The sequence below is a fragment of the Chlamydotis macqueenii genome, chromosome 23 (genome assembly GCF_036417535.1).
Source record: "Chlamydotis macqueenii isolate bChlMac1 chromosome 23, bChlMac1.mat, whole genome shotgun sequence".
Lineage (NCBI taxonomy): Eukaryota > Metazoa > Chordata > Aves > Otidiformes > Otididae > Chlamydotis > Chlamydotis macqueenii.
Genome location: NC_141578.1, coordinates 2,903,093 through 2,916,248, shown reverse-complemented (window position 1 = coordinate 2,916,248; position 13,156 = coordinate 2,903,093). Strand labels below are relative to the sequence as shown.

Sequence of the window (13,156 nt, the reverse complement as noted above, 5' to 3'; positions counted from 1 at the left end):
TGAAAAGGAAATTCCACACCCAACCGTTTCACTTAAATCTTTCCCCTGTTGCATGCCTTGCATCCTTATTTTCTTACCTTGCATCTACTGCTGCTACCAAGACGACAAGTTTAGTTATCATAGATGTTAAAGGTAGTCCCCCAAAAACCAGGTACTCCCTTTACCTTTAATTTTCAGTAGCTGGGATCGCAGCTAACTGGGAGCAGGGGCACAGGGTGGGATGGAGTGGGCCACAGCTTGCCTTCTCCCAGCACAGACAATAGCTACATGATGTGCGTTTGTTTTGCTGATCAGCTCATTAAAGTGAACAAGTACAATATGTGCTAGCCTCACTCCCCAGGGAAGGAGGATTGGTTCCCACTCTGTTCTGGCAGGACTGCTACGCTGCCTTATTCATTTCCACTGAGCTAGAGGAGTTTTGGCACTAACCAAACTTCTCTGGGGGTGGAGGAAGCTGTTCCTCCCCCATTTTCAGTTGGGAGAGGAACACATTTTCAATCCAAATCCAATATTAACGAGACTTACAGACCAGAACAATTTTCTTGAAGAAGGTCAGGCAGTAACAGGGAGTCAGTACCACCACCGGAGGCTGGGAGGAAATCACAGATAGTTGAAATTTAAAGCAAACTCAACAAGCCTACCTCCTGTGCTACACAAGAGCCAGAGTGGGATTTTTTTTCCAAGTGTTGCTTAAGATGCAGCAACTGTTGTGCCCAGGAGCCTGGTCTAGATCTCCATCTCTTATTTTTAAGAGAAGGGATTAGGAACTTTTGCCTTCCAAGCAGTTATATCAAAGGAAAGAACCAATAAAACAGCACTGGGTACTATCACGCTTATTTCCTGTAACACATCATAACAGCACGTGTCCTTCAACACAAGTGCACACACCCCTCGCAGGTTGAACAGCAGGAGATTAGTGTTTTTGTTATCCATTGCCAGAAGGATTTCAGAAATCCCCATCCCTGGAGCCAATGCTTTGCCATCCTCAACCGAAAGGAGGGACTAGAATAATTCACTGAATTTGGGACTGAAAAATAGAAAGGGAAAACAGTCATCAGGTACCCAACAGTGCCATCCAGGTGAAGCAGCTGATGCTAAGGAAGAGGAACTTCACCTCATCTAAACATGTTCAAATGAGAGGAATAAACAACAACTTTGTTTCCTAATAAGAACAAAGGTAGGTAGGAGGAATGGCATGACTATACAGCCCTTCTCCACCACCCTCAATAACCAGATCAAAGCTACCACGCATCAGCTGGATCATTCAAGACAAGGTTTTGCAGAGGAAGTGCAAGATGGCTAGACAGAGAGGGGGCACAAGCAGCAAAGAGCAAAGCCTGGAAGTGTGAAGTAGAACTGGCAAGGTCTGTCAGTTACTGAACAGGGAAGTGATGGTATTTACATAGCAATTTGAAGCAGCTAAAAATTATTTTCCTATGAATGCAACATCAAGTAAAAACATAGCACATTCCAGCTTTCATCGCACTTGCTAAACTGGAAAGTGAGCTTCACAAAGCAGGAAACACCTGAGAATAGAGAGCTAACACCACACCTTGGTGGAAAGGCAGCTGCTTTAGCTCTGCTTACTTAGACTGTTAGAGGAATCAGACTCCCTTTTTTAATTTATTACCATTTATCCTATTTAGAAAAAGAGATAACCTCTTACCTGACACTAAAGCTAGCACCGAGATTTGAGGTAAATATTACAAAGTGCACACAGCCTAAAAGATGAAGCTAAACGTCTTAGAAGTTAAGGAAACCATTCAGTATCTCCTACCACTAGCTTACTGTGTTGTAACTTACACTTTCCTCCTAAACCAAACAGCATCAAACCTAAGGATACAAAATTTTTTCTCTTCACACAGTGGGCACAGACAACAGGAGAAAACCAGCAGTCTTTAAATCAAATGCTTTCAGCAATTTTAGGGTGCTGCAGTGCTTTTTTTCCCAGACTATGTGCCAGCCTCAGAGTTCTGGATTTCTCCTGTGAAAAGATACCAAAAGGTCTCAGCTTGATCTTCACCCATAAGTCATGTAAGTGCCATGATTTATGAGAACACGGCACACAAAACTAGGTCCTCCTCAGATGAGGAGTAGCAGACCAACAATGGGAGACCCTCACTTCCACTATTCCCCCCTTTTCAGTAGCATTTGAAGGGGCAAGAACATTTTTGCAGAAGTGTTAAGAATAATAACTCCTCCCTTGATCACTCACAGCTTGTATTATATACTAGAGCCATTACCTGTCCTGCCAGACTGGCAAATCATTTGTGCCCTCAATTTATATCTGATGTTTCTCAAATATAAAATAACCAGAGCCCAGAGAAGCAGTAAGTTCTCAACGATGCAGTAATCCCAGCCACAGGCAGTTCACGAAAAACCAAGCCACGGAGAACTCCAAACACCTCTGAGTGAATAAACTCTCTAGCTGGGGCACAAAACACACGAACTTGACTTCAGCAAAGTAGAAACAGTATAGCAAGTCGTATTTCCAGGAGTGAGGAGCTACATATACAGCAAACGCTAGGCAAAAACATGTCAGAGGCTGTTTTCACCCTCCTACTAGCTTTTTAATTCACTGCCTGAAGAGCTTGTTCACAAGCAGCAGGGAGAAAAAAAGTGCATTCTTCAGTTTTGCAGTCACCTCTAAACACTGCGTATGTCATCAGGACAGTGCTTTTATTTTCTTCCCAGAATGAGGTTTATGAGCAGACTGTTTGTGTTAGCTTCCATCAATCACACACATGAAGATCACAAACAGAAAGATGGCAAAAATCACAATCCTCACAGGCGTGGGTATCAAACTTTGAGTGTCCTCTTCCTGTGTTACCTCTGCTTGGTTCTTCCCATTTTCCAGCATCAATATCTCTTTTTTCACCTTAGCTCTTTTCCTATTCTTCCGAGCTGATGATTGCCTGTTCTCTTTCTTTGGCCTTTTCCTGCTGGGTCTACGAGGGAAAATAAAAAGTTGTTTCAGGCAATCTGAATTCTCATCACCAACCTTACAGAGGTCTTTTCGACACAGAAACCTACCACTAAGTGAGAAAGGAGTCTTGCAATTAGAATTAAAAAAAATTAAAGAAAAAAAACCCCACAAACCAAATAATCTGTTTTTAAAACAATGGTATATTGAAACTTCTGCAACCGGCACAGAAGTGCCTGGGATACGGCATGCAAGGAATTAACAAACATCACATTCCAGGACACGCTTGCCATTTGCTGCTGTAGAACTGACAGCAGAGCACCACTAGAAGCACACTGTTCTGGTTGGCCTCTAGCAAGACCTACAGGTCAGGACCCCTTTTGATTCATGTACTGCCATGTAAGAAAAACACACCACTTTCATGATTTTCTAACAGCAGTAGGAGAGAGTTTCCTAGGGTTCCCTCTTCTGTCCATGCAAAACTCTGAAGAATGGGACTGCATTTTTACAAAGCTATAAAAATGAGCTCAAACCTGAAAGAGACTCCAAGGAGTCTGTAGAGACTACCCTGCTTTCAGTTTCTAAGCAGGAAATTGTAAAGAGGCCACCACACTCAGAACCTACCTGAAATTCATCCATTAAAGGAGGTGGCCCTCCTCCTCCCCACATGTCAAGTGTTAACATCTCACTTTAATGCACTCTTGAAACACGTTTATTGAAATGGCATCCCATCAGCCAGAGAATGCCTTTATAGGAAACCATATTTTTTTTTCCTGAGCATCAAGAAGTGCTGTTACAACCTCACACAACTGCACAAGCATTGGTTTTGCTCACATGCAGAGAAGAGCAGAAGTTACTGAATGGCCTGGCAGATGCAGCAGTTTCTCTGCTGTTTATAATCAGAGGGCAGTGGGCTCACAGGAACCCCAACTGAAACTCAAACGTTTCACTTGAGGCTTCACTCTTCAACTTCAGAAAGTCCTTTTTTACCTAGCTCCAGAAATTTTTCAAAGTTTTCTTTTCGAAGCAAGAATTTCCTCAAACCCTGTGCTTTCCAAGATGTTAATCTGCAGATAACAACAAGGAAACTTCTCCAAAAATGGGAAAACAAACCAAAGGAAAGGTGGTTGATGGCAAGAGGGAAATATAGGTTAAATGCATGGTACCTGATTCCTCCAGGAGGCAAAGAACCAGAAAAGCATGTTTCGCCTTGGTTATCTTCATCAGTTCCATCACTAGATATTACTCTCACCTGATGAAAAATATGGTGAGAGATTCCATGAGCTTTTCATTCCTATCAAGCAAAGCTACCAAATAAGCCACAGATTACTAGAGCAAGGTCACCTCAGTTTTAATGGGGAGGATGCTTCCTTCTTGTGAGGTCCTGGTGTTATCAGAACAAGACTAATGAGAAGGAGTAAATGCACGTCAATGATCACAGGAGTCTAAAACGGATAGTGCTGAGACAAAAAACACCATGTTACTTCTTGATAGGAAGTGATTCAATGAATGGAAACGCCCTCGAAATAATCTCATTTAAACTGGATTGTTCTTCTGCAGATAGCAAAAACAAAAAGTCTTTGCAAAGTACTTAAAAACCACCAAGAGATTAGGTTAAAATAAAGGCTGGTTGAGTGCAGTCTACTCTAATACGGATGTCCCTGGAATATTTATTGGTGTTCAGTACATCATTGTACTCTTGGCCACCATTTTCTCATCCTGCTGGATAAAAACCTACTACTTGAAACTGATTTATTGCACAAGTCAGTGAATAATGCACAATAACCAGTATTTTGCCTCTGGACACATCATCTAATCACAGCAGCTCAACAAACTCATCTGCATGCAAGGAAAACAGCGCTACAACCAACATCCCTGTGACATTAATGCTCCAAAGCCTCACTCGGGACCCATTTGTGCCAGGTGCCACCAAGAGACAGAAGTCTTGTGCCAAAGAGACCGGTGGCCGTGCCCTGCAAAGATTTACCCACCACCTTTAACATCATGCAACGGGGCCCAAGTATGTACTCTTCAACAGATTACTTACATTTAACATTATGCATGTAAATGTTTGGGCAGAAAGATCCACTCAGAATCTCCTCTTTCAAGAGGAACCATGGCTGAATTTTAAATGCTAAGTGGAATTTACCCTACATCAAAAAGTTCTCTTAAATATTCTCTTCAAAAGGGAACACCATCTTCTTTAAGATAGCCATCTTCGAGGCTACATGCTATGCTGAGGAGGAAGTGGAATGCCTTGAGGGGAACATCTGGCTGCCCTGCCAGAATTCCTCAGGTATGAGCAAGCTCATTTGCTCAGCGTTGACTCAGGATCCTTACACTGCGCTGTGAAGTGCAAGTTAGAGAAATTCAGATAAGACAGACTATTTCTAAGCTTAAGACGAAGAGACCAAGGAATGCGCTTCTGTACTGCTGCGTTAGTAAGCGAAACGAGATTCCATGACTCATCGTATCATTTGGATGGGCCACTGGTCTGAAGGTTGTACCTTGGAAGTGTTTTGTGCCCAGAGGAAGTGCAGAGAGATTACTATCTTAAGTTAATAATACCATAATACCCTTTTCCTGCAAACAGTCTCGAGATTGCCACAGGGATTGCTGCCAGCTGATCTCTCTTCTCCCCGCATCTGGTCTGTCGGCATTTCACCCTCCAGCAATATTAGTTCTACCTGTTAATATTTCAAGTCAGAGTCATTAACGCAGGCTGTAGGCACAGAATTAAAGCCTCTCATCATGGGCTACCACGAAGTCCTGAACACCATACAACACAGATCATGTTCTTGTTATTCATACTGATTTAAAAGGGAAGCTTCTTACGATTTTTCCACCCATGACAAGCCTACACATACAGTTACAATGCAAAGTTGATTTAAATGTATGTAACTAAAAGCCTCAAATAATTTACATTCTGTAAGTGAAGAGTAAAGCAATCCTCAAGATATCAGATGACTGATGATAAAGTACAAGCTATGTACTCTATCCTTAATTAGCAATTCTTTATCTAATTCTTTTATATTTAAAAATTTAATATAAGTGCGAGAGACATGGCCCATCACAAAGTGCCAGCAGTTTTTATTTGTTAGCCACTAGTTTCACAAGTACTTTTATGAACACATCTAGTATGCCTTGAAAGCTACTAGATTGTTCAAACAGAGTACAAGCAAGCCCAGTTTAATATTCTCTTGCCACAAATGGACCTGTTTTCCTTTAATAGTCACTGCTAGAAAGTCAGAGTTAGGAGACAGCAAACTGTGTCAAGTCCAATTGAAGTTCAGTTCTAGATTTAGGGATTGCTAGATGCAAAGGCATGAACAAAATTAACGTGAAACAGGAACAGATACTTCCCTCTGCTGTTATCTCAGCAACAACGTAATCTGCATCAGGAAACAGAAGCTTCATACAACATTGAGGCACGTCCCGGTGTGAAGACTAGAAAGAAAAGAGAAAGCAGCAAGAGAGGGTGAGGAAACACCAAAGACATCCACTATGGTATTAAAGTGCAATATTTTCCAATTGCATAACAAGAAAGTACTTCAGTGAAGCAGCTATAGAAGAGCTGCAAGTTTAACAAATACTCTTTTTACAAAACAAAGCTCGAGAAAGGGGAAGGCAGGCAACAGAAAGATGCCGTAATTAACTGATTGGAGGTAATTGCTGCATTTGTCATGAGCTAATACAAAGAACATGAGTTTATATCAACTTGCAATTTCCTTCATTTAGCTGTAGATACATAAAATATTCATGCATTAGCAGATTACTTAGTTCAGTACAGCCAGAGGCACAGAATGCTGTCACTTTGAAGTCTTTTGTTTCAAAGGTTACTCCAGTACTTCTGTCTGAATGAGGAGAAAGGGGGGAAAAAAAAAAAAAGGGCCTTAAAAATATGAGCGAATTAGACTGAAATATCTACACCAGGTTTCAGGATTTGGTACTTTAAAAAGCTACAATTCAGGCCATCTTTAGAAATCTCATTGCTTAATGATCCTCTTGTGCATCCACTGGAGCATTCCTTGATTACAGGTGTGGTTTGTGAGCACGTTGAAATGGCTTGCCATCAACCAAGGAGCATCCAGGCAGGCACCTACATACCCTAGTTCCAGAAACAGAGAGGAACCGCAAACAAAGCCAGCAGCAAGACGCAGAGCTGAGTATTGCCACACATTTCAGTCTTTAAAGGTAAAGAAGTGGTTAAGAGCCCATTCATCTGTTGGGGATCACATACCAAAAACAAGTGAACAGTCACGTGTCCAGCCCCACAGCTCAACACAGCAGAACCAGTAAATAACCTTTTCCTTTAAATTATTTTCAATCACTACACAAAGGAGCTGTGTTTGAACCAGCTCTGCTTTTGTTATGACAGCTGCTATACTGTCAGATTAGTCCCATGCACAGCTGTTGGCTTAGTGTTTTTTCAAAACATGTCTAAACCACTCAGGATTTTGGAACTTTTTTTTTAAACAGCAACAGAAATCACCCCACCAAGCTAATTGCTTAAACAAAGCTGGATATTCATTACAGTCTGTAGAATAAATGGGAAGTTTCGCTTCATCTTTGAAGACAACTTCAAAGGACGTAACAATAAAGAAAAGGTAGAGGCAAAACAGCTTTCAGTAGTAAGGAACTCCCCAAAAGGCTTCTGGAGATTAAAACACAGAATGTTCTACTTAAGCAAAAAGAGTAAAAATCCCTTTCAGCCCAGATTTTGCAGAATATTGTAAGACCTCCGAAATAGTTCCCCCCCCCGCCTTCATTCTCTTTATTCCACCTCCATTATCTGTTCATCCAGAGCGCTTCTGCAGCAGGATTTGATTTTCTTTCCACACGATTCCCTGCCGTAGTCTTCATTTAGTTTATGCTTTCAGTGCTGAAGGTATTGCATTCTGATGTCAGTCTAAAAGAAGCATATACATACAGATTAAGTACAGTCAAGTAACGCTACCTAACTAAAAGGGAGATTGCCTGTGCTTATTTGACATATCATAAAAGGGAAAAGGCACGTAAAATCCACAAAACAAAGATCAGCTTTGTTGGGGCTGTGTGAATACAATGGGTTATTTTCAGCAATGCTCCTGCAGCACATTTCCATATATATTACACAGACTAAATGAATCATTTCTAGCACAGAAATATTGTGCATGACTGCATGCAACAGCTGCTCCTTCATGCATCGGTCTCTTGTGACCTGATTTTGATTATAGCATTTGCCATCCCGACTGGGGAGGTGGTGGAAATAAACTCCAGAGATCTGAGACCATTTGTTTTAAGGAGAAAAATTGCCTAAAGCCACAACTCATTTGCTTCCCCTTAAAAGGATGGAGGCTTCAGAGCTGCTCTTTAATGCCTTTCTAGACTGTTTTCTGGAACAATACTCTTTCCTCACTCCTTTACATGCTAGCAAGTAAAGCAATTGGGACAAGATAAAATGAAACAACCCCAGTGACAGTCTTTGTGTCTATTTCTGTGAGCCACAGATCCAAACCTGTCTCACAGAAGGAGAATCCAAGTCATAGCTATGGACAAACATCAGCAGCAAACACTCAGATGAAAGGCGGTTTAGGAAGAGCCCCTTCACCATCAGCACTCCCTTCATTAGAGTCTAGCCAAATATTGGCAATTTTCCCATTTAATTTCTCAGCTCCTGACTTTCACTGGGAGGTGGAAGCCTCGGGAGCAGCCCAGGGAAGGCGGGCACCACAGCGGCAAAGTTGTTCACCCCCTGGCACCGGTTCAGGGACCTCTACTTATACCCAGAGGACAAAATATGGGAGAAGGAAGATGGGCACTGCCCCCAGCAGATCACAGCAGGAACAGACCACAGACCCCAGGAGATCCTGTCATAGTCCATATTTATTATATTTACCTTCACAGGTAATTTATCTGTGGTGAGACTAAAGAATAGTGAAAATCACATAACACAGTACATTTGACTTCCACAAGAAGTTCTGTCCCACTGCTGTCATTCTTTCACACCCTATTTAGACCTTACCAACTTGAATCACACAATCACTCTCTGCAAAGACCACTTCACCTCCAGGTGCTCACAAGTTTGCGCTGAGCAGCAGGGAAAGACCATCACCATGGCTGCAGCTCCACTCCAATGGCCTACAGACCTCAGCTGTGCCCACAGGTGGGAACACTGATCCAAAATAAAAGAAAACCACTTAACCTAGGATCAGCTGGAGTCCTGATTGCTCCTTAAAGCAGTGGGAGAGGGTGCTGGAAGGGTGTCCTTTGCTTTACCCTGCTGTTTGGTGTTAGCAACTACGCTGTGATGTCATAACTTCCCACAGCAACCAGTAGTGAAGTGAAATTTCTTTCCAACTGACATAGAGAAAATCCTTCTCCTGGAAGAGCAAAAGTTGCAAGTGTCATTGGTATCCTATAAGCTTAAATAGGAAAGGTACATCTCAAGAGTTATACAGGTTTCTCTGAGAAAAAAAAGCTAATTCTCCTCTTTTATGGGAGCAAAATAAAGAGGCAACCAACAATTTCAGGAAGAAATCCAAACTGATGTATCAATAGGCAAAAGTGACATAAGTACTAATATTTTTTGTAGGACAAAAAAAACAAACAAAACCATACTGTGGATGAGGGAGAGGTAAGCCTGTATGACACCATGAGAAATCTGGAACACAAGCCTGGGTGCTACTGGGATGCCTGTGCTTGAAAGCTTCAAGGAATAAGACTGATTCCTGAAGATCACCCAAGAGGGAAGATGTTTGCACCATCACACTCTCAGACGGCATTAGATGATGGAATAACAATCACAGCAGTGCTGTATAGCCATTACGTATAAAACATTAAAAGGCAGGAAATAGAGCATGGAAAGGCATCCTGAAGCACTGCTACTCCTCCCTCAGCTGTGTAGTACCCAAGCTCACGGGAGGTAGCTCATACTAGAGCAGTTTTAAGCGAGGAAATCCTAGGAAGAAATACCTTCTGCAGAATTCATTGGAGGTGCTTTTTACCCTGAAACAGACAGACGTAATTTCTAAACAGGAAAAAGCAGCATTTACTAAGCCCCTGGCATTAAAAAGTACACGCACGCAGAAGCCTTTTCACTGCAATTACATTTTTAAATACTGAGTAGATAATAACTTTCATTTCCCATTGTATTCAGTCATCCTGGTCAGCCAGCATTGAACGCTCCAGTGAAGACCTCGGCCAAAAGCACAGCAGCTCCAGAACATTCCTTGTTTCACAAACCTGTATGTGACATATGCAAGCAAGACCCAGGTATTTTGGTATCACATTTGGTATTTAGATTAAGACAAATGTTAATCATGAAGCCATGAATGGTATCTTCCCCAGGAAATTCTCATTAAATGATTGTTGTCTTTTGAAAAAAGCAGCTGTCCCATCAAAGGAAAAAACATTTAAAGAGCAACCTGAGGGGATTTATAGAAAAAAACCCAAACCAAATCAAAAAACTTAACTATTAAATAGCAACAGAACACTGAGAAGAGAGAAGACAAATACTCAAGTTGTACAAGTTAGCCTTTTAAGGGGTTTCAGTCACTTGGTTTAAGCCCATTCATCCCTTCCCACAGCACAGTTAAATCCCAAACCAATTACAGGTTTTAATTAATAGCCACACAGCAAACACATACAGTGTATTTATTCAAGCTTCCAGAGTGAGGTTTAAACATATCCTGCTGTCACCTTAGGAATAGCTTTAATATTGCTCATTTCAGGAAGCACATCACTGTGGATATGTACTTCCAGATACGAGGTTATTTTTTGCCCAGCCATTTTTCCTTAATTACAGTTCTATCAGCGAAGGCAGTGCAGGGCAATAAAGACTCAATTCCTATGTCTTTTAGTCTGGTGCTATTTTTCAACACGAAGGTAATCTTTGTGGCAACAGGAGCTCAAAGCATCATTCCTATGTGCTATTATAAAGCAATGAAGTTCAAAAGAAAAGCTAGTCAAGACAAAAGTCATTTAATGGAAAAAGATCAAGACTACAGGAACTCAGGTGTACACAACCCATCATCTGCTGAGCAGGTTAAAGCAGCTGAAGTTAATGACCGCTTAGAAGCTTTATTCATCCTGCAGATTACCCTTTGCCTTTATTGTTCCCTCCAAATGTAAAATAGTTTTAAACAACAAAGTGGATGGCTCAAAGCTAGAGCTACTTTCACCGTTGTAAAGGCAGGAAAAAAGTTACGTAGGGAGCACTATGTGTCACATTTCATTCCAAGCAGTCTCTAACTCAGCTGCCACTGGGGTTTCTTAGCAAAAGAAAGGCCCCAGTTACTTCACGTAGCATCACAGGAGACAGGCATTGTTGCCCTAGATTGTTGAAAAGCTGTGCTGCAGTTACTGGTGGTTCAGTTTTGTTTATCCTCTCAAAGCCTGTTGCCAAAATCCCCTCCAAGTCCGTACAACACAAGCACCTGAAGACAAAAAACATTCCTGAAACATTACTTACACTGGCAAGAGGTTGCCAGCTGACCCGGTCTCTCCGGATCGCTGCTCACCCCCACGCACAGGACCCCAGCATCCCCCAGGATGAGGTACCACTCACATTTCCCGAGCGCTTCGGGGTCACATCTGCGTAGGACAGATACACTGAAAAGATTTCCCAACGGTATCAAAGCAGTTGAACTTTACCAACTTAGAAAAATTATTCCATCTAAAATTGTTTTCCTGCATTGTCCTTGGGAGTAGCACCTGTGGCTGGAAAAAAAGTCATAGTGAAATAGCTCTGCCATCCAGTTTCTTCACTTACACCCAGAACAGCAATGTTAAGCCATTTTTACCATTTCCCCCTGTAACTGGAGTTATTTTACTTGTTTCAATTTTGTTCATTTTGGGCAGAGGCCTTGCTAGGCCCCTCCGCTGGGCTGCGGCACCCTGATACGTGAGGGGCGCTGGGACACCTCACGCCCACCCGGAGTGAAAATTAGAGCCCAAAAAGGGCCGCCGGCTCCCTTCCCCCCGACCCCGGCACCCCGCAGCGTCCCGGCCCGGTGCCCCCGGGGACCCCAAGACCGGTCCCGTTGTTCCCCGGGTAAAAATTGGAACCCCTCCGGGGAGCCATGACCCCGACGTGATTCGAACACGCAGCCTTCTGATCTGGAGTCAGACGCGCTACCGTTGCGCCACGAGGTCTCCGCCAGCGCCCTTCCGCCCTGCCCACAAGAGGCTGCGCACCGCCCTGCGCATGCGCACCCTCACATTCTTCCCTCCCCCGTGCAATTTTAACGAACCTCCCCCCCCGCCCCCGCACAGACCCCGGGCTTCCTCGCCGCCGCCCGGGGCTGCCCCGGGCCCGCTCCCGGTGCCGGCGGAGCGGCCCGCAGCCCCTCCCGCGAGGCCGTCTACCGGCTTTCAAGCCGCCCGCCTGCCTCGGTCGGCCACGCCCCCCCCGGTGGGCTGTACCATCGCCTCGGGAGGGGTTGTCCCGCGCCACCTCGCTGGGCCCACCTGCGCCGCCCCGGGGCGGAACCCCCCCCATCCCACTGCCTGTGGTCTGGCCCAGCCCCGGTACCCCCGGTTTAAAGGGCCCGGCCCCGAGAGAGCCCCGTTACGTGCGCTGAGTTGGGCCGGGCGGCCGTCCTCAGCTGCAGCGCTGCCCGGTATATATATTGCAGTATCCTTTTGCTGCCTATTTAAACGTGCATCTGTTAGAGTTCCTAGAATTTTGACTGCTTTCACAAGTGTCACGTTTTTATTTTTTTTATATCCACGGTCACTTCGGGACTTCGGAACCCATCCAGGCACCTGCTCTGTGTGTGTGCAAATGAATGACTTCGCAGCACAACTCTCACGCAGGCCTTGGTGGGAAGAGAGCGGGGTTAGGGAAGTCCGTGTCCCCCCGCCTCTGCCCGTCTCCCACCACAGCCACACCAAACCCACCTCCCTTTCCGCTCCCACCCCGGCTCAGGGCCGCAAGCAGCACGCCCCAAATGAAGCCCATCTCTCAGCGGAGTATCTTAAAGCCGGTTTATTACAGCAGCTGCCGTAGCCGCTTCCCCGCGTGCTCGTACAGCCGGGCCGGGAAAGTGCTTGCTCCAAGTGCAGACAGAGAGACGTACAAACGACCCGCAACACCGCGCAGCTTCCGAAAAAACGGGCCGTGGCCGTCCGGAACGGTAACCGGCAGGAGACAGATCGATAGGCGAGTCTCTCGGTGCAAACCGCAGTCGTGATATGCGTCTATAATTTACAGTACAACCTTGTAAACGAGCCACGGTACGGCAGAAGCCG

General features: G+C 44.2%; 1 protein-coding gene and 1 non-coding gene across 2 annotated transcripts; both read right to left on the bottom strand.

Annotated features, from left to right (window-relative positions):
• Nucleotides 1-557: 557 nt before the first annotated feature.
• LOC147597971 (uncharacterized) lies at nt 558-12,260 on the bottom strand. The gene is made up of 8 exons (XM_086765733.1): nt 12,181-12,260; nt 11,472-11,623; nt 11,202-11,340; nt 6,283-6,370; nt 5,500-5,606; nt 4,090-4,175; nt 1,804-2,948; nt 558-589 (listed from the first exon to the last, which is right to left on the bottom strand). Coding segments are annotated over exons 2-7 (648 nt in total). The 5' UTR covers nt 11,474-11,623; nt 12,181-12,260; the 3' UTR covers nt 558-589; nt 1,804-2,722.
• TRNAW-CCA (transfer RNA tryptophan (anticodon CCA)) lies at nt 11,987-12,058 on the bottom strand. The gene has a single exon. It is a non-coding gene; the product is annotated as a tRNA-Trp (tRNA).
• Nucleotides 12,261-13,156: the final 896 nt, after the last annotated feature.

What these genes read in the sequence shown, in the direction of transcription:
- LOC147597971 (XM_086765733.1), bottom strand. An exon ending in TGAGATAACAGCAGAGGGAA is followed by an intron (nt 5,607 to 6,282) that starts GTATCTGTTCCT and finishes ATTAACAGGTAG; the next exon opens with AACTAATATTGCTGGAGGGT. An exon ending in AGACTGTTTGCAGGAAAAGG is followed by an intron (nt 4,176 to 5,499) that starts GTATTATGGTAT and finishes ATTTTTCATCAG; the next exon opens with GTGAGAGTAATATCTAGTGA.